Source organism: Meles meles, chromosome 5 (genome assembly GCF_922984935.1).
Source record: "Meles meles chromosome 5, mMelMel3.1 paternal haplotype, whole genome shotgun sequence".
Classification (NCBI taxonomy): Eukaryota; Metazoa; Chordata; class Mammalia; order Carnivora; family Mustelidae; genus Meles; species Meles meles.
In genome coordinates this window covers 41,999,664-42,020,631 of record NC_060070.1, presented here as the reverse complement: position 1 = coordinate 42,020,631, position 20,968 = coordinate 41,999,664, and the positions used below count along the sequence as shown (strand labels likewise).

Genomic DNA, 20,968 nt, shown 5'->3' with positions numbered 1-20,968 from the left:
GCTAACGGCGTGGCTGAAGGACAGCCACTTTCAGTGGGGAAAGGCTGATGTTGGCCTTCTCCGCAGTCTTTATCCAACTGATGAGGCCAGGCCCTGGGCTTGGAGTGAGGTCTCTGAGGCAGTGAGAAGGGAGGGGAAGTGGTGGTCTGGAGACAGGCAGTGCCTCTAAAGGGTCTCTGGGAGAGACACCTGTGCCAGTGGCTTAGGACAGTTAGTGTCCTCACGGCAGCCTCACCCAAGTCCTCAGATCTCCTTGAGTCTTGATAATCCATCTGGAAATTTACTTTTGAAGGCTAAACCAAAAGTTAGATTTAGCTTCTTTTGTTGAGCTAGAGTTTCACAAAGGAAAGACCTCTCCAGGGAAGTAAAAATGGAAGATTCCTGCTGAGAGCAAGTAATAAGTAATAGTGATGTTCTGGCTCCAAAGCTGCTTAAACTCGTGATTGAGGGGCTGCTTATGAAACAGGATAAAGCACTTGACCTGCAGCAAGGCTTAGGTTAGACTGTGCCCCAACCAGCCGAGGCCCCTCGTGCACTGGCTTGGACCGAAGAGTGGCGACACGACCCATGAGTTCCGGGCTTTGTGCACAACACAGATCGAATGGTTAAGTTCTGTTCTATGACAAGGTTGTTCTCATCAGTGCAGAGAGTGCGGATTCGAGTGCCCGCAGTCTGGGAATTTTAAAAGGCTCCAGTGTTTATCCCTAGAGGGTGGGCTGCAGTCTCCCCTTCTTGCTGAGACCAGAGCACCATCTTACTCCTCAAGTTGTAAGTTGCACTTGAGGCCCATTTTGGGAAAACCTGTCACCATTCTGATGGGGAAATGGCAGTCTTGGAAATTCTTCCAGAAATTTTTTAAAGTTAAGACTTGGGCAGTTTCTCATAGGATGACTTGTTTGGACATAGCGCGCGGCCTCTGGAAACAGTTCCTAGAATGTTTGAAGTGAGTGTGTAATGGCTTGATGCACCTCCTGCACCCACCCACCAGGGGCCACATTCTTGTGACTGCAGGCGCGCAGAAAGGGTTCTCTTTGAGTAAGGGGTCTGTGGGAAGGTGGACAAGAAGAAAGCCCAGTCTAAACCTAATGTGTAATGGGAATAATGGTTTAGGATGCCTAGGGGGAGGGTTTCATGATAGTCATGCTGTGGGCAGTGGACAAATCATAATGCTGGAGCTGGATGTGCTCCCATCACTGTGGAAATCCCTTACATTCTACACATGAACAGTGAGAAAAGAGTCCGAGACACGGACAGTCCCGTTATCAGTGTATTGTTACAACGTAGACTTTCAATAAATAGCAGTTTTTCCTGTGCTAAAATTGTATTTGTTAAGTATAAAAAGTAGGAAACTATTTAAAACTATAAGGGAGAAAAATAAAAATCACTTCCCCTCATGGATTTTTAAAGGGAGATTTTTTTTTTTAATTTTAAGAAAGTGAACATGAGTTTTAAATAGCATTAAGTGCTTTTTATTGTGATAAAATGCATGAACATAAAATTTACCATTTTTAACTGTACGATTCAGGGCGTTAAGCACTTTTGCGCTGTTGTACAACCGTTACGACCATCCACCTCCAGAATTTCTGTTTGGGTCAAGTGACTTTAATGTGCATTGCTGTTTGTTCTAGATTCCAAGGTGTTCAGTAAGTAGAATCAGTACTTCATTAAGGAGATTCATAGGTATCAGTGCAACCCTCTTTAAAAAAGCTCCGTATTTTTTGTCTTATAATAGTCTCTCTTTCCTCTCTTGGGCTGAAGATGAGGGACACCCCGAGGCATGTCCTTTGCCCCTCTGGTGCTCCACCAGAACATTTGATGCAGAACCCTTACCAGCCAAATCCTAGAACCCAAGAAGGGAAGGGACAGACCTGGGGGAGCATCCACCCTCCTTTTACAGGTACAGATTAGGAAACTGAGGCCCAGTGAAGTGCCAGGTATCTCCCAAGACTGTGCAAGATTCACATCTCCTGTCCCCCCTTGCCTGCACCCCTTCCTCCCTCCCAGAAGTTTTCCACACTGTTCACTTACCTGCCCATTCCAGTTCAGACCCCAGGCCAGACTTAATCTGTCTCGACTTGATTTCCCGAGTACATGTCAGAGATGAGATGTGCTCTTACAGACTTCGGAACTCTCTCTTATCTGGACCACCTTACTTTCTCTCAAATGCACTTAGGGGAAAGGGTCAAGTTCCCTTTGGCGCCCTGATGCAGAAAGAGAAGGTCAGTAATCCCCGGCATCTGATCCTAAAGAAAAGGCAGCATGCATCAGTGAGGATGCTGTCATGACATATCAGAAGAGGCCGCACAGATGTATGCAGTGATAGCTTATAGCCCCCCTGGAGTCCTCAGATGACGTGGCATAAACCGCTGCATTGCCCTCAGCCCATATAAGTCGATCAACAAATACGCGCCCTTCATCAAATCATGAGTGTTGCTAGCTGACACAGCTGGGTAATGATGCCTCTGAAAGAGAGCAGGCAACTAGAGGACTCAGTAGGGAGTAAAGATTGCTGGCTTAATTGCACGGCACTCGCAGTCTAGCTCTCAGACCCACTTTTCACAGACGTGACAGTCATATCTCTGAACTCTGCCATTCCTTTGGGCGGCAGGTGAGTGCCTGGCCCTCATTCTGAGGTCAGCTCTAAAGCTGTTCTGTGGTTGACTTTCCCACTGACTTTGCAAACAGAAGAGCTCTGTCTGGCATGGTGTTTGTCTGCTCCCGTTGAGGACAGGCGATGTTCTTGTGTAGAGTAGAGCAGGGAGTGCTGCAGGGCAGGGCTGGGAGAGCTGACGGCTGTTGCTGCCTCCACGTCCCTCTGCAGGGGGATCAGACTGCCTTGCACCGGGCCACAGTGGTGGGGAACACCGACGTCATCGCGGCGCTCATCCAGGAAGGCTGTGCTCTGGACCGCCAAGACAAGGTGACGTGGGACATGGCCGCCTGAGGACCCTGCTTTGGGAACCTGTGACTGTTCGAGATGTTATCCTTCCTAAGTCTTCTCACTCATGCTTTAACATGATAAATCAGCCCAACTTTCTTTTGAAAGAGTATCTCATATCCCAACAAATCGTATTTTTTTATTCCTCCCCCTGTTGTGTGGCAGCTATGGGCAACCACATACATAAATGGTAAAGAAAAAAGTCTAGAAATAATGAGGTCTGTGGAGGCCTGGCTGGGGGAAGGCATGTGCCCTGGACTCAAATTAACTTGCTTACCCTCCTTCAATATATATATATACATATATATGTATATATATATATATGAATTAATTTGAAATATATTGGAAGGAAAAAAATGAACAAAATCAATTCTTTAAGAAATCCCAATAATATATTTTATATTAATCATTGCTTTTAAATCGTTAATCTTAAAACAGGGAACTTTGTCATTAAGTGCAGTTCTGCCCATGTTCACTTTTTTATTATTTATTTATTTGTTTGTTTGTTTGTTTATTTTAAATGGCCTCCCGGCCTTTGGATGGCCATTCTTTTTTTTTTTTTTTAATATTTTATTTATTTGACAGAGAGAAATCACAACTAGGCAGAGAGAGAGGAGGAAGCAGGCTCCCCGCGGAGCAGAGATCCCGATATGGGGCTCGATCCCAGGACCCTGGGATCATGACCTGAGCCGAAGGCAGAGGCTTTAACCCACTGAGCCACCCAGGTGCCCCCCGTGTTTACTTTTTTAGACAACTTTTTAACAAAGTGTCCTACATATACAGAAAAATATGCAAATTATAAGCATGCAGTTCAATGAGTTTTCACTAACTGAGCATCCCTTTGTGAGCGACCAGATCAAGAAGCAGATCATTATCAGCACACCAGAAGCCCCCTCACCAGTGTCCCCATCCAGTCACTTTTCCTTCTGCTTCCTGCTGTGTTCATTCATCCTGCAGGCCAGCCCACACAGGGCCACTACCATCCCCAGCACCACCCCGCTCCCGGGCCTTTGAGACCCTACGTAGCCTTCTCCTTGTGGGTATTGGTGCCATTCAGCCAGTCTCGTGGTGTGGACGAAGAGAAGCCAAAGCCAGCGGCCGGATGTGACCAGACAGTGCACCCCCCTCCCCCCAGCCCAGCTCCACCTCTCCTGCTTGCTTCTCCCTCCCTGTAACCTCAGCCCTCTCAGCCCTACCCCACTCACTTCACTGCACTTAATATTTCTTTTAGAGGAAGGTTTTTTTTTTTTTTTTTAAGATTTTATTTATTTATTTGACAGAGATCACAAGTAGGCAGAGAGAAAGCAGGGGAAACAGGCTCCCCGCTGAGCAGAGAGCCCAATCCTGAGCCAAAGGCAGAGGCTTTAACCCACTGAGCCACCCAGGTGCCCCTCTGTTAGAGGAAGTTAAGCAAATACCAACTGTGTGTGTGAATTGGTTGACTTTTATTTAAAATACCGCATATGGAGAACCCTTGTTTATCTTCTTTACAAGTCACCATTGTCTCAGGGGCTGCTTATTTGTTTCGGTCCCTGAGACTTTGGATTAAACTGGGTGAGATTAAATTTGGGGGAAGAAGAAGAGAAGAATCTGTCTATCCAGTTCCTGGGCCCGACAGCTTATGACGCTGGACTCCTCACTTGCCTGATCTTTGCAGAGTCCTCTCTGGGGCCAGGAGCAAGGGGTAATGGAGGTGGGAAGGAATGAACGAACATCATGTTTCTGTTAAATGTGTCATACGGATGAGCCTTTCTCAAACGGGGTTCCCAGAGAGACTGAAGCCCTGATGCCTTAAGGCATCTATTGTACATCATCTAAAATGGTACTTGCTGGGGCGCCTGGGCGGTTCAGCCGTTTAAGCATCCGACATGATTTCAGCTCAGGTCATGATCTCAGGGTCATGGGATCGAGCCCCGAGTTGGGCTCCATGTTGGGGGTGGAGCCTGCTTAAAATTCTCTCTCCCCCTCTTCCTCTGCCCCTCCCCCATTTTTTTTTTTTTTTAATTTAAAAAATGAAACGGTACTTGTTATGTACCATTTCTGGGAGAGTGGAGAAACTGGCCAGTGAAATCATTTTCTGGGCTCTGATTCTGATGAGAAGCCCCATTTGAGAAAGGAGCTGTGGTGTGCCCCAGAAATACACTATGATGTATCGATTCTAATGAGATGAATTAGGTCTCGGGTAATGTGCTTTCTGTCTCCGTCTGTGTTCCTCAGGACGGGAATACGGCCCTACACGAAGCATCCTGGCACGGTTTTAGCCAGTCAGCCAAACTGCTCGTTAAAGCAGGAGCCAACGTGCTTGCCAAGAACAAGGTGAGGCCCAGCAGGTGCTAGAAGGCTCCGTTCACAGGTGAGGACCTGTGAGGGCTGTTGTCCCTGCAGGAGCTCGGGGGGAGCAGGGGAAATGAAACCTAATCTCCATGGTGAGCAAGAGTTTTCCTCCGATTTCTCTAGGCTCTGGCTGCTTTCTGGTTGGTTTATCCGGGTTGGCAAGCAGCCCCTCCTCATGGAGACAGGGAGGGGCCAGCAGCCCTCTTCTTACTGTCTCCCTCCAGTCGCTTATCATGTCTCATCCCCCTCCTTCTGTGCTCATTAGTAATGAAGGCATCTCTGCAGAAGCCTCACAGCAGACCGGCCACTTTGCCTAGTCCCTCCTTCATCCTGCTCCTCCTCTGCTCAGAAAACTTCCAGTAAAGATCCCCCGCCTGACGCTGTCTCGGGCCTCCCTGGAGGGGCCTCAGCCTGTCGGCAGCCTCTTCCCTGAGCCTTTCCCAGTATGTGCCTCGTGCACTATCAGAGTGGGCTCACTGTGTCTCCCCCCCGCCCCCGCTCCCTTGGGGGAAAGGCTGCTCCTCATGGCCACCTATAAACCTGCAACCTGGGCTCCCAGGGCAGTGGCCTCTCCCTCCCTGAAGGCCCATCAAGCTATTTCCTGCAGAGCTCCCTTGGCACTCCACACAGCTTTGCACTGTCGTCTACTGGTTTAATGTTTCTCATGGTTCCCTCATGGGACAAAGCTGAGGAAAAGAAGCAGTCTGTGCATCGTAAGATCTCCCATCATGCCTGAGCCACTGCCTGGGAGACTGGTGGTGACTGCTTCCTTTCTTCAAAGTGGTATATTGTCTGGAACAGGAGTTGTAGGCAGACCCATGTTGTATCGTAGATCCTGGAACTCTGAGAAGCCAGGGGTTCCCAGTTAATGGATAGGGAAGCCTGAGCTGGGAGCCAGAAGTGTCAACGAAGACACATGACTTGTTCATGACACAGTCAGGTCCACAAACTAGCCCGAGTCCCTCTGAGCCACCACACTGCCTCCTGTCCTGTATGGGGCCCCAAAGGTATTGCAGAAAACCATAAGATCTCTCTAGATAGAACAGCAGAGACTGTCACAGGCAAAGGTAGGTGCTGTCCCAGAATAGGACTTCTACATTCTGCACCAGCCACATCCTCTGGCAAAGCCTCTAAAAGTCCTTTCCTCTGCTTTACTGAGGTACAAATGACTGACAAATAAAATCGTAAGGTACTGAAAATGTACAAAGTGATGACTTGAGATACGTGTATGTTGTACAAGGATTACCCCCATCAGGTTAACGAACACGCCCATCATCTCATGTTTACAGTTCTAAAAAGTTTTTGATGTAAACGTTTCAGTTCTAGCCTTCATATACAGTTTATCAACCACAGTCACCGTGCTGTATGTGAGAGGATACCCATCTTATAACTGAAACTTTATACCTTCTCCCAGCGCTTCCCTGTTTTCCCCCACCCTCTACATGTAAGTGATACTTACCGTGTTTACTTCTCTGTCTGGCTTATTTCATTTCGCATAATGTGCTCTGGGTTCATACATGTCCCAAATGATAGAATTTCTTTCTTTCTTTAAGGTTGAATGAGCCTCTGTTGTGTAGGAACATTCTGTTTTGTAAGAACGTACTCAGGGAGTGTGTCAGCCCCAGTCTGGGGAGTAAGTACTCATTACTCGGGGCGGAAAAACGCCTGCTGCATGTATATTCCCCCTTAGGTCACATTGTCTAAATGTCAGCTCCCTAAGTACAATCCTTACACAATGAAGTTCAGCCTCTTAGGTATATTGTTTGAGTTTCGACGAATGTATACAGTTGTGTAATCACCTCCGCAATCAAGATGTAGAATGTTTCCATCGCCCCAAAGACTTCCTTTATGTCCCTGGGTGGCGATCTCCCACCCACCCACCGCTCCCAGCTCCTGGCAACCACCGACCTGCTTTCTCTTTCCCAGAACATCATGTAAAGCAATCGTAGCGTATGCAGCATTTCATGCCTGACGTCTTCCCCTCACGTTTTTGAGCGTCCTCCATGTTACATGTGAGGCTAGTTCATTCCATTTATCGTCCAGTAATAGTCCAGTGCATGAATATACCATCATTTGTGTGTTCTAACCCGCGGTTTTTAATTTTCTCAATCCAGATGTTTTTCAGCGTAGTTGATATTTTCTTGTTAGCAAAGCAAAGCTTGGTGTATGGTTCTAGAACCATCAGATTCCTTTTATTTCAACACATTAAGTAACTGCCACGAAGCCAACACCTTTGAGACAACCTACTGCCAGTGCTGTAAGAAGCACACCAGGCCAGGCGCCGAGCCCTTGTCCCGGGAATGGAGTGTTTAAAATGTGGGCTGATCCTTTCTGAGAGCGAAGCTTGCAGCGGCTCCCTACCCGTCTGTGCTTTAAAATCTCCTGGAAAACTTCAAACAAAAACCATGGGGGGAGGGAGCAAACTCACCTGGTAACCTGGCCTAGAGTGCCAGGCTGTCCCACTTTTCCCTGGGCGGAGGGGTTTCCAGAGTTGAGGACTTCCAGTGCTGACACCTGACCCGCCCACACTCCACCCCAGGCCAAGTAAATCAAGAGGCCCTAGGAGGGTCACAGCTGAGCACCCTTAGTCTTAACAGGTCCCCCAGGTGACTCTGGTGCAGTAGAAGGTTGATAACCACGGAGCTCGAGCTCGCTAAGCCCTCAAACTTGTAACCTTCAGGCTCCTTGGAGGGAGCAGTGAGCAAGAAAGAGTCTACCCGGGCTACTTAGAGCAAAGGGTATGAGAGGGGAGGTAAGTGAACCAGCAACATACAGTTTTTCTCTGTGTGTTGTGTTTTGTTTTGCTTTTAAAAAATAAAGCTCATTATTTTCAAGAAGTTGAGGAATAGAACGTTGTCGGAGTCTGGGCAGACAGTGCCATGGAACAGAGTTCCAGGGCAAGGAAGGGCTGTAAGCAGGCAGTGAACAGCTCCGAGCCTGCACAGTCGCAGTCCTGACCCCACTTCGTAGCTCAGCCCAGCAGTCACTGAGCTTGTAGACTTCACCCCTGCATGCTCCCAGGCTCTCTCAGACGAACACCAAATCTTTTCTTACGCTGTCCGCATTTCTTGTCACTTTTATCAGCAGCCTTGCAGGCACTGTTTGCACAGTTTTAAAATTCTGTTCGTGTCAAGAATTCTTTCTGTGAGATTGCTTTAGACATTATTCTGACGCTTGGTTGTCCCTGTGAAATGGCATATGGCTGGTGGAGCCCAAAAAGCACGAGGGTCTCCATCTGTATGGTAAGTGGTGGACGTAATCCTGTTGCCTGCTGTGTGGGTACCTTGACCATAGTTCCAATTTTGACGTTTTAAGGAAAATGCAAGAATGGACAGTTTGCAAAAGGCATACAAGTTAATCTCCATTAGCTGCCCCCACAGGACATGCCTCTGTTGCTTTTACTCCATTGGTGGAGTGTGGTGGCTACAGCTGTTATCCGTGTTGGGCGGGAAGGCTGTGGTCCTCTCCAAAATGAGTGCAATGCAGCATGCGGGCACAGCATTTTGCCATTAAGTAAACACTCTCCTGGGTACTCCCGATTAATCCTCACGGCCTCAGGATGTAGGGGTCACATTCCATTTTACAGGTAAGGAATTCAGGACAGCATATTAAGAGCCTTGACCAGTGACTTTCAACTAGGAAGTTGCAGAGCCAAGGTTTTATGACCGATGGGACTCTTGTGGCTTTCTGGATTCCATATTAACTGTTCTTGCGGCTGAAACCCCTCTGCCGGGGTCACCAATCAGGAAGCAGAGAATGTGAGCATTGACCTTTTTTTTTTTTCTTGCAAGTATCCGTCAACCTTCTGCGAAGCTTGCCTGGCGCAGGTCTGCCAAGAAGCGAGTTGCTAACGTGTCCTCCCTTCTCTTGCCTCTCTCCAAGGCGGGAAACACCGCTCTGCACCTGGCCTGCCAGAACAGCCACTCCCAGAGCACGCGCGTCCTCCTGCTGGGCGGGTCCCGTGCCGACCTCAAAAATAATGTGGGTGAACAAATCCGGCTTCTCTCGCGCTCTCTTGTGTCCCCTTGGAAAGTAGCCCTAAAAGCATACTTGAGTATTAACTCCTAGAAAATGAAAATGTGAAACGTGTTTGGGGACTGTCTAAAAAGTGTTCGTTTTTTTGGCTACGTCCTGAGTGGTCGGCCGGGGACAGGAGAAGAGGAATCAAGACTCAAACACTGCTTTTCTCCCATCTTTTTCCCCTCTGCTCCTCAGCCTGGGTTTGTTTCAATGTTTCTCCTAGCATGTACTTGCAAATGAGTCCAGAAAATCTCTGCCCCCGAGTTTGTACAGTAAGCGAATGTCAGATGGTACCGTCCAGGGAAGGTCTTCTGATGCTCCAGGGCCTGCGTCTACAAATCAGTTAGCGACGTGCCCTTGGGAAGAGCTGATGGGTCAATAGTTCTTAGAGGATTCCTGACTGTTGAGGTCATGTGGGCATGCCCCCTCCCTCCACAAGCAGCAGTGTTTCCTTTACAAGTCCCCGGCCTCATCCCTCGACTAGAGACTCTGGGGTTCCTCTCAAAAAATGGTCTTACCTGAGGTCTCCGTCTTTGAAGGCAGACTCCTCTAAAGTGGGTCTCAGAATGCCCTGGACCTGGGCTCTGAGCTCAGCCGCTTCTTAATACAGGGGAGAAGGTTACGCTGAGTTGGCGTTGTCTCTAGACAAAGTCTGGATGAAAATATCAAGAAAACACCGCAGAACGTCCTGACTTTGTCTCCAGTTTTGTTCTCTCTGCGAGTGGTTTAGCCGGTGACCACTAAGGAAGATCTTGATCCTGAGTTTTTCTTCTGAATGCCCTGTTTTACGCCAGTGATTGCCTCCTTCTCTGCTCCCCCAGACTGCTCTGCCCCATATGAGATATTGGAGTCCTACTCAAATGAGACGCAGCTCGAACTTTTTTTTAGAACACGCGTGATTTTTTTTTTTAAGATTTTATCTATTTATTTGACAGAGACCACAAGTAGGCAGAGAGGCAGGCAGAGAGAGAGAGAAGGAAGCAGGCTCCCCGCCGAGCAGAAAGCCCGATGTGGGGCTCGATCCCAGGACCCGGGGATCATGACCTGAGCCGAAGGCAGAGGATTCAACCACTGAGCCACCTAGGCGCCCCATAGAACACGCGTGATCTTAAAATCTGAGTGCTCTCCCTGCCACGCTGTGCCTTGAGTCATGAGGAATCCGTGATGGAGGAGGGCTCATTTCCAAAGCAGTGCTGTTGGTCTTAATTCCGTGTGCTCCAGAGTGTGGGGCTGTAGGACAGGCTGTGGTGAATGGGTTCCTGTCAAGCGCTGGATAAGCTGAGCCTGCCTTGGTTCTGGTGAAGACCTCATGGGAAGCGGGCATCCAGCATCTGAAACCTGAAAGCCTTGAGCCTGCCCAGCAGAATGCCTGCAGAGCCGCAGACGACAGCCAAAGCTGTGGGTCTCGCGGTGGCGCGTCCTCGGGAAAGTGAAGGCTTCCTGTTCAGGCTGATAACTTTGAACGTATGCCAGTCCGCCAGTTTTTTAATCATTTTTTTCTTTCTTTTCTTTCTTTTTTTTTTTTTTTTTTGTTCCTTTCCCCAGTAACTGCTCAGATTGTGCTCAGAGTTTGATTTCTGTCCGCAGGCAGGCGACACCTGTTTGCACGTTGCCGCACGCTATAATCACTTGTCCATCATTAAGCTCCTCCTCAGTGCTTTCTGTTCTGTCCATGAAAAGAACCAGGTCAGTGCATGTGTCCTCCCCACGGCTACCAGGCCCCCTTCCCACAAGGCTGGCAGGTGTGTTAGCACAAGCCGGGTCAGAGGCTGCTAGGAGCCTCTAGTCTGGGATGAGGGGGTGACTGTTGCAAGGAGTTCTTGTGGGTTCTGGTTTATCTGGCTTCCTGGAGGGAGCCTGCTCTTCCTATTCCAGTGAATATCTCCATATTTGCATATCAAACACTTTCTGAAGATCCTGGGGCAGGTTTTGCTTGTAATGCTTTTACAAAGGAAACCCACAAAGAGGAATGTGGCTTAAGCCAGGGAATTCAGTGTCTCCTGACTCCGTGAGTTCTGCTCCTTGCACTGCCACTTGGAGCTGATGGAGTCTCTGGTCTCTGAAAAATCGGGTATGTGATCAGCATCTGTGCCATATCCTGGGGGTTTGCCATAAAGCTGTGATTATTATAGTGTCCTATGGAAATGTGTGTGACTTACAGTAGCTTCAGTTTGTTAAATGTCTTGATATTTGCTGATACCTAAGTGATAACATTGTCTTTTCTGAGTTTGGGTGCATATATCTGAAATTTTAAAAACAGATCATTATTTAGATTACCTGTGTCCCATTAACAGTGGTTTCTGACTCCCACTGCATATTAAGAATCAACAGGGAAATTATAAATACCACTGCTGAATCCTACAGCAGTTTAAAAGACCAGAATCCAGGTAATGGGATTTTTAGAGATCCCTTGGCCTGAGTGTGCAGACAGGATTGAGAACCAGTAGCCCAGCTGTATACCTAATCCTGCCATTCTCCAGGCTTCCAGCTCATCAGGCAGGTGACAATTAGCCGGCCCCCACGAACCCGTGTTTCCCAACCTTGGCGGGATGTTTCAGTCCCCTGAGAGCTATGAGAAATCCCATGCTCAATGCACACTTTAGAACAATTCAGTCAGGGTTTGGGGGTGGGACCTGGGTGGCAGTCATTCTCAAAGCTCCCAGCTGACTCCCGTTTGCAGCCAAGGTTGGAAACCCCTGCTGGAGAACATCCCCCAGCACCCACAACTAAGTGACTCAGCAGTGAACCACAACTGCCCTGGCTGCTCCTGGGGGCCGAGAGCCACGGGGCAGGTGGATTTCCATGCTGCCCAAGAAAACCCATCATCCAGAACTTGACCTGCTCGCCCAGGGGGAGAGAACAGATTACTTCACATCTGTATTTGCCTCCTTTGTTTATATCCTTTGCTTGGGGACTGGCCCATGAAGCTGCTGTCGTCCATAGCCTCCTTCCGTAGTTGACTGACCATCTTCTGTATGAAGAAAATATGAACTTTATTATAGGCTACTTGGTAAGAGGTTAAAAACTGCAGGTCTTAAGTGAACACTGATTTTTTTTTTCATTGACTCCACCCAAATGAAGAACCCCCTGAGCCTGCGAAGGGATTCCCAGTGGGCTCTTTACATTCCCACAGGTGCTGCAGGGCTGGGGTTCCACCCCTGCACCCCCACCCAGCACTCGTAGAAGTAGCCACTTTCTCCCAGCTTCTGCTCATTTTAGTACCCAGAAACCAAGGGGTCCTCTGCCTGGGCAGACGGACGTGTTTTAGAGCCCTGTGATGGCTAGCCTGCTGGCCCCTGGCTAGGTGCCCATTATCCTGTCTTGGTGAAGGCTTCAGGTCTTGCCGTTCTCAACAATCCCAGCCCAATATTACTTTGCCTTCTGTACTCAATTCTGTGATTTCTAGTATCCTCTGTCGGAGAGAAATGTGATCTTTGTATGTAGGTCATTTTAAAGAGACCTCTCGAAAGAACCACATAACCCTTGAACTAAGGGTCCCCTATCAAAGGCCAGTCCTAATTTGAAAAGCTACCACCAGGCCATGGGATGAAAAACCGGAGGGCTGGAAACCATTATCAGATGGAGTTTAGCAGCCTTTCTTCTGATTAATTTCAGGCTGGAGACACAGCACTTCATGTTGCTGCTGCCCTAAATCACAAGAAGGTGGTTAAAATCTTACTGGAAGCTGGAGCAGATGGGACCATTGTTAATAATGTAAGTGAAGTCTCAGTGATGTTTCTGAAAATCATTTCCACCCCTTTCCAGAATGGAGGGTGTTGTTACTACCTCACCTCCCACAGGGCACCTAGCCTCACCCAGTCTTACTCCGCAAAAGACACAAAGCTCCTCAGCCTTACTCTGTAAGAGCTGGGTTTCTGCTAAAGCTGAGGACCCCAGAGGTGGACTTGAGGGAACCCTTGCTCATGAACTGTTGAGCCCCGAGCATTTATCTTTAGACTCCTAGCTCAAGTGAGCACATCCTGCCAGGAAAGGGAAGGTCATGGGTGTTGGAGTAAACTGACAAGTGGATCTTATGGAAAGGGAGTTCCTGCCCTACAGATGGATCGGTTTCTCAGAAAAGTGGCCACATGACCGTCAGATTAATCATCCTCAAACTTCTCTTCTCCAAAATCCCCTTCTCTCTCTCTCTCTGTGTCCTACCTACCCCCTTCCATCTCTCTCCTGGGCCCTGTGGCAGGCGCTGGCTCAGGCACCCTTTCTTCCTTGAGGCTGAGCGGGGGGTCTCTGCCTTCCTGAAGTAGCACAGACTCAGAGGGGCTGGGGGCCGGACAGTTGTGTGGAGAGTTGGGGGGTGTTGGAGCTGACAAAATTCTCCTGTAGCCAGTCCCCACTTTCCTCCTCCTCACAGCTCTCCCGCCTGATCAGGTGGTGTGTCATCGTACCTGTCCCCTGAGCTCTTTCCCTTCTTTTGAATCCCTCAGTTATCAACTCCTACCTTTTGGCTTGATCTCCCTAGAGCCTGCCATTTGGCCATAGCTTCCTAATTGTTTTTTACAATCCAGGTCCTGAGACTGGCTGGGGCCTCATCTGTCCTTCCAAGGGTCCTCCAGGGAAGACTCATTGCTCGGCTGCATGTGACGGTCCTTTGTGTTTCTTCGGCTGAGAGCTTCCACCATGACCTTGTCTTTCACATTACCTCCTCTCTTTTCTAGGAAGGATTCCTTGGTGGGCAGGCATTCCAGAGCTTTGCTTCCTCAGGGGTCTGCACTGACCCGCTGCTGCTGTGTGCTGCTAGTCACTGTGCCCTTGGGTGTGACTTGGCTCCCCCACTGACCGTGGTGGGCCTCCAAGAGCAGGGCCAGGTCCCATGTGTGATTGTATCTTGTTGAGCTTGCATTGTGGCTGAGTGTCCCCACTGGGCTAGGTGTGGGCAGGACTGGTGTCTTTTACTCACTTGTCCTCCCTGTGCCTTTCCTTAGGCAGGCCAGACTCCACTGGAGACTGCTCGCTACCACAATAATCCGGAAGTTGCTCTTCTCCTCACTAAAGCTCCCCAGGTAGGATTTATTGGATTTTCCATTATATTGATGATGTGGGGCTGCAAAGTTGTTGGGATTCTCTGGTGACCATCTATTAGAGCCAATTCAAGCTACCTTAAGTAGGAAATTGATGGGTTCACAATCAGGCAGTGGAAAATGTAGGAATCCATGTGGGTCCCCAGGATAACCAGAACCAGAGATGTAAGTTTCGGCGACCCGTCTTCATACTTGGGCATCCTTTCTTCTCTGTGGCTGGATCATGGTCCTTACTGGCTTTGTGGACTGTAACTCCCCAGTGCTTGGGGAAAAGGTTCTGGTTTAAGTGATACAGAAGAGGATTGTGATTGACGAGCTTGGGATAAATGCCCTGAACAAGTAGGACAGGTACGTTAGGAAGACAGCTGCATCCATTTGACTGTGTGGTTGGAAGGGGCCTTTCCTAGAGAAAGGTGGGAGAAAGGGATCCACTGTAGGCAAACAAAGCAGTTAATGTCTAATAGAGGCAGTCAAATATAATGGTGTTCTTTCCTTGTATTGAATGTAATGGTATTTGGGGCATCATTTAACTTAAAATTGATATCATTTGAGTTGTGATTGGAAATTATCTAACACTTAATAATGTATAAGCTGTTCTTCATTTTAGCAACCTGAAATAACGGTTTTTTGTTTCTTCATATTACCTTTCAGACACCTAATTTTCATAATTGTGCCTACACTATACATATCCTTTTGTATCCTGCCCTTTATCTTAATTATAATAGGAAAATGTTCTGCATTCACATAATTACTCATCATGATGGAAGCCAGTTTGCTTTTTTGTTGCTGTCCAATATTTTGTTACAATAATTTGGACCTAAATGTCCAATATTAAGGAAATGGTTTACTTCCCGATTAGAGGTACTCTGTTACATTACAGCAAAAATAGATTCGTTTTCAACCTTAATATGCCTGATGCTGTAAGCAGGTAAAGTCTCAGAGAACCAGAGGAAGATTCTAGATAGGACCCTGCCATACCCGACTCCCATCAGCCCAGAGGTCTGTGTGGTCTTTATTTCATTTACTTTTTTTTTTTAATTTTAAGATATTTATTTATTTATTTGACAGACAGCAAGAGAGGGAACCCAAGCAGGGGGAGTGGGGGAGGGATAAGCAGGCTTCCTGTCGAGCAGGGAGCCTGATTCTGGTCATGATCCCAGGACCACGGGATCATGACCCGAGCCAAAGGCAGATGCTTAACGACTGAGCCACCCAGGCACCCCTCATTTACATTTTTAAAACCTATCTGATATAATTAGCAGTTTCTGGAAGTGGTGAAGATTTTTGCCTTTTGAAAACTGGTCAGCCTGTTGCCCATGGAGTGGGTCCTCAGTGGTGTCTGGAAGTCTCTGGATCCCCTGACAGGAACAAGTCAAGTTGTCCTTTGGAAAATGTTTCCACCTCTTTCCAACTATTTGCAAATGAATCATCAACGGAATCACATCCATGAACCCTGATAGAAAAATACTGGTCTCTTATAGATCAGAAAGTAAGGGATGCTGTCATAAAGGTCAGAATCCATCTCTGTTACATGACACCTCAGCATTTGACAGTTCGGACAGCCACTTCTGTTCTTAGCTGTATGATGATCATCAAACTTTGTGGCGTGGAGTATCTCCAAGGCACACAGACTTACAGGCCTCTAACTCTGCCTGCCTTTTGTCTTCCAGATCTCAGGAATCTGAGTTCACAGAGAAAAAAAACTTTACCGTGGACCTTTTTCCTATGTAATTCTCCTTTAGTGTTTCCATTAAAAACAAACAAAAAAATCTTCAGTTTTTCCACACCCACTTGAATAGCAAACAGGATGACATTTTACAGAAGTTTTTTACGTGATTATATATGCTAAACTCTATTCTCAACACGAAGAAGGAACTTTCAAATATGCATAAAGTTATACACATGCTGTTCTTCTGTTCTGAGGTGATAGAACTAGCCTTCCTCTGTGTGAAACAGGAAATTCCTTGCCTTGGCACCTTGGTTGACCATGGATTTCAAAGGCAGTCCTACAAGGTTACTTTCTAAAGATCAATATACCCTGATTTCTGTGAACTGGAAAAGATTGATGACATTCCATTTGGTAGATGATATGGTTCTCTGAGAAAGGCTGTAAGCCATGCAAAGTTATTTTCACTGGCTAATAACACGGTCTATGGAGGGAATTATTCTGGTGATTTGGGTGACCTGTGAGTATCCCTTCTCATTTTAGATTGATACGGTTCACAAATGCTTCTGAAAGTGAATTTTGGGTGGATGCTGGGCTCTATTCTGTTCCGGCAGTCCTTAAGCTGAATGAGCGATGGGCGCTAGTCACTTCGCATCAGACTAGACTTCCTAGTGAGTCTGAATTTAGCTGAAGAAAGGGCTTAGGACAGTGGTTCTCAGACCTTTTGGTCTAGAGACACATAATGTGCTAGAGGCCCATAAAGAGCTGTGTTTATATCTGTTAATAGTTACCATATTTGAAATTCAACTTGCAAAGTGTTTTTTAAATAATAAACATTTTTAACTGTTACCACAAAAGGAAGTTGATTTTCTGAAAAATAACTTACTCTTCTCACACAACTTGTTTTGATAAAGTAGCAGTATAGCAGTATTGATCATTTCTGCAAATCTCCATACTGTTTTCCTAAAAAGATGGGAGGGCCCTCCTTTACTTCCGCGTGTGATCCATTGGCGTATCGTGTGCAGCTTCTGGTAAACACCACTGTACACTCAGTGTGAGAGAGAAGGCGGCTGACATTGTGCTAATATCATGAAGGTAATTTTAACCTCGTGGACCCAGGGTTCCTGGTCACTTTCAGAGCTGTTGGCTTCGGGGATGAAAATACAATTTAAAAATCTTGTTCAGCCACAGGCAGATATTGCCCAGAATTCTCCATTTAGGTGTCTCCTGCTGCCTGTAGAGGTTCTTTTTGTCCCATAATAGTGTCACTTGAATTTAATGAACACAAAGTTGAACACGGAGCTGAAAACTATGCTGAACTATTTACATATGAAGACCAACTGTTTTATTGCAGAAAAATTTTGAGACCTTGAAAAAGTGTTTGCACTTCCTAGACCTCTTAGTCAAAGTGGGGTGGGTGCCTCTTGAACTGGGAGCAAGGGGCTGGGGGAAGGGTATGAAGCTGGGCCAGAGACTGAAGGTTTCTGCCAGCTCGAAGATCTGTACCCTTGTTAAACTTCATCTGTCAATCAAGGTACTCTAGGGACCGGGGCAGGAAGAAGGCACCTAACAGTGACTGATGGTCCAGCGTGTGCCAACCAGCTGCTTGTCTTGGTTAATTCCATTAACTCCTCATATTTACACTGGAGAATACAGAGAGGGCAAAGAACTTAACCAAAGATTTTACAGCCAGCTACTGCTGGGTTCCAAAATCAGGCTATCGGACCCCATGTCTACTTGCCTGTGTCCATTCCACCTTCCCGCACTCAAAGGGGCAGATCAGATGCTTCCTTCTGAGGGAGAGATTCCTGTCCTGTGGTTGGTACCGTGGTTCACAGATGCACCTCAATGTTTGACTCAAACTCCCAATGCCTTGAATACAGTTAGATCAAGAGAAAATCTGATGGGCTAGTTCAGGTCCTGTGTACCAAGATAGTGAGCCTGTGCCTGGCCCGAGGCTGCCATGTTCTACCACTCTGGGGGATGCCATGCCTGTCCTAGTCTCTCTGAGCGGTGGTCCCTGGAGTTCAGCCTGCATACGCCGATATGGTGGCCATTGTTCTTGTCCTAGACCTGAAGCTCCTGGAAATGAGGGATTAAGGGCTCCTCTCTGGGTCCTTAGAGAGCCTGGCACGGGACCTCTCAGGAGCCTAGCAAACAGTCTGGAAGCGCTTGTTGACATGACCGCCGGGTCTCTCCCACCAGGCTGGAAGCTGCATTAGATCAGAACACCAGGTCCGAGGACGAGTCCATCATGCTGACGCTGCGCACCGGGGGTTTGTAACGATGCCTCTTGCCTCCTTCAGGTCTTGCGCTTCAGTCGTGGGCGAAGCCTGAGGAAAAAGAGAGAGAGGCTCAAGGAAGAGAGGAGAGCTCAGTCTGTGCCAAGAGATGAGGTGGCACAAAGCAAGGTGGGGGGTAGCCCTCCTGCGCCTCCCCAGCTTCACCCCCTTCCAGAGGGCGGGAGACTCACACGGCTTCTGGGCTCGTGGGGCTGCGGCCACGCCCTCTGTCTCTCCTTTCCACTTCTTCAAACTGCTGTCCGTGCTTTCTCTTCGGCTCCCTGTCCTCCACTCCTCCAAGGGTTTAGATCGTGTGCCTGCCTGCCGGTCTTTTCCAGCCCCCTGTATCTGTGGCCCTGTCACCACCATGTGGACAGCTCCGCCTTGGACACTGTGCCCTTAATCGTATAGGGCAGTGGCTGGCAAAGTGTGGTATCCACTGTATCATCTGGGACTTTGTTAAAAATGCAGAAGCCCTGGATCAGATGCTCTGGGAGGGGGCCCGGCAAGCTGGGTTGGAACAAGCCCTGCGGGTGATTCTGATGCGGACTCAAGTTTGACACCCGCTGGCCTAGGTTGCTTCCTTCCTTTCTGCTTAGGGAGTGGACTGAGGCTATGGTTGCCCATGGGACTCCTCTGTGAGACTTGAGAAGAAGACGCCCCCTGGGCACCCCAGCCCCGCTCGGGGCACATATGGTAAAGAGTGCCCGAGCTGGCTTTCAGGTCCCTCTGCCAGGTGCCCTCGTACGGAGACAGCCGGCACGACTAGACACTATAGCCGTGGAATGCACCGTGCCTTGCCGCTCTCCCAGAACGAGAAAGGCTAGGATATAAAGATAACTTTTGGCCCATAAAATTTTATACTAAGCCCTCATTATTCTATTTTAAAATCTTATCCATTTCCAGGGTTAAGGCATTGTAACTCTGATTAAGTTCCTGTAGGCGTATTGTATATATTAATTGGCAAGAGTTCTATAAGGACTGGAAATGTGATTTTTTTTTTTTTAGAGGTTTCTCATACTCCATTATGAATTGTGAGGTCCAAGATCAGGGAATGAATGATATTTTTGTTGTTGCTGTGGTTGTTGAAATGCAAAAAAATAAAAATAAAAAGTCTCTAATGCTGAGGTGTTTGTGGTAGGTTCCTGAAGCTCTACAATGTAGAATTAGACCCAAAACTGTTTGATTTGGCCCCTCATAAAGTCAAAGTCAAATACTCGAGTGACTGGGAAAACGGAACACGGTCAGTGTCGGCCAGCAGGCAGTGTTCCCTATTTGTTATCGACTCAGAGTCCCCTGGGTCCTTTAGTGGATGCCGTCTTGCAACCAGAATTTTTTTTTTTAAAGATTTTATTTATTTATTTGACAGAGAGAGACCACAAGTAGACAGGCAGGCAGAGAGAGAGAGAGGGAAGCAGGCTCCCTGACAAGCAGATAGCCCGATGCGGGACTCGATCCCAGGACCCTGAGATCATGACCTGAGCCGAAGGCAGCGGCTCAACCCACTGAGCCACCCAGGCGCCCTGCAACCAGAATTTTACACCATTACAGAAAAAGGCAGAGGGAAAAAGGGCAATTAGAACTGGTTTCTGGGCTTTTTTTCTTTCCTCTGTAGGGAAGTGTCTCAGCAGGAGACACCCCCAGTAGCGAACATGCTGTACCTAGAAAAGAAGAGGCCAGAGAAGATTTCCTGTCTGCCTCCCCAGAGCCCAGAGCAAAGGACAACCGACAGAGAAAGTCAAGGCCCAAGGTCAGGAGGCCCGTTAAAAACAGCCAGGGGAGGGCTGGGAGATGGGTTGGCAGAGGGCCCCGGGATAGCGTCATGCCCAGTAGATAAAAACACCGCTTTGCTTGGCTTGCTGGTTGGGAGCCAGAGCACAAAAATGAAATCTGGCCAACTTCAAACACAAGGTTAGTGGGCTGATTGATTTCTTTTGACATGGGGTGCTTACAGAGGAATGCCATGAGACAAAGCAAGCCAGGTTCTTCGGTCAGAGGTGAGTGAGATGGGCGTGGTACACTGGGCATCAGTCCTGCAGATGTCCCAGTGCTCAGGGGTACTGTCTCTTCCTCTCCCACAGGTGTCCGCGTTTTCTGACCCCACCCCACCAGCGGACCAACAGCCTGGACACCAGAAGAGTGCGCATGCTCATAATCATCCTAGAAAGAGGCCCAGGCACCGATGCTCCCCCCCGCCCCCTCCCCATGAGTTCAGAGCCTACCAGCTCTACACGCTGTACCGGGGCAAGGACGGGAAAGTGATGCAGGTACCCGACGAGCCCCGTCCAGACCTGGGACCCTCGGCCTTAAGCAAGGCTGCGTGTTTATTACTATTCCTGGGGACTAACACCCATTTTCAGTGTTGACTTAAGGCATGAGCTCTGAAGATAAACCAGGTGGCCCTCCTGACCTAAACTGAAGGTGCGCCCCCTCGCTGAGGCCCAGACACAGAGGGGAAGTCACACGGCTTTCTGTACCTTCCTTAGGGGACTGGATCATTTTGAGGCCCCAGAGTAGATAAAAGCAGCAAGGATTGGTACTCTGAAACTTCCTAATGCCTGTTGGTCTCAAGGCTTGGCCCACTGGACAAAGTTATACCAGGAATCCGTCTGCCCCCTCCATCATCCATATCCCCCGGCATACTGACTGGCGCTGGACGGGGACTCAAAACCGATCTGTGGAAGGAACGGAT

General features: G+C 48.2%; 1 protein-coding gene across 8 annotated transcripts in view; it reads left to right on the top strand.

The window, feature by feature from the left end:
* The window catches only part of ANKRD6 (ankyrin repeat domain 6), a 186,010-nt gene that overhangs the window by 154,026 nt on the left and 11,016 nt on the right, over window positions 1-20,968 (top strand). For 5 of the 8 annotated variants that reach the window (XM_046006153.1, XM_046006155.1, XM_046006156.1 and 2 more), the window contains 9 exons: window positions 2,822-2,920; window positions 5,156-5,254; window positions 9,155-9,253; window positions 10,880-10,978; window positions 12,908-13,006; window positions 14,233-14,310; window positions 18,301-18,405; window positions 19,892-20,026; window positions 20,358-20,543. In XM_046006153.1, coding sequence (XP_045862109.1) covers window positions 2,822-2,920; window positions 5,156-5,254; window positions 9,155-9,253; window positions 10,880-10,978; window positions 12,908-13,006; window positions 14,233-14,310; window positions 18,301-18,405; window positions 19,892-20,026; window positions 20,358-20,543 — 999 coding nt within the window. The remainder of the gene's footprint in view (window positions 1-2,821; window positions 2,921-5,155; window positions 5,255-9,154; window positions 9,254-10,879; window positions 10,979-12,907; window positions 13,007-14,232; window positions 14,311-18,300; window positions 18,406-19,891; window positions 20,027-20,357; window positions 20,544-20,968) is intronic. The other 3 variants (XM_046006159.1, XM_046006160.1, XM_046006161.1) reach the window with 3 other exon arrangements.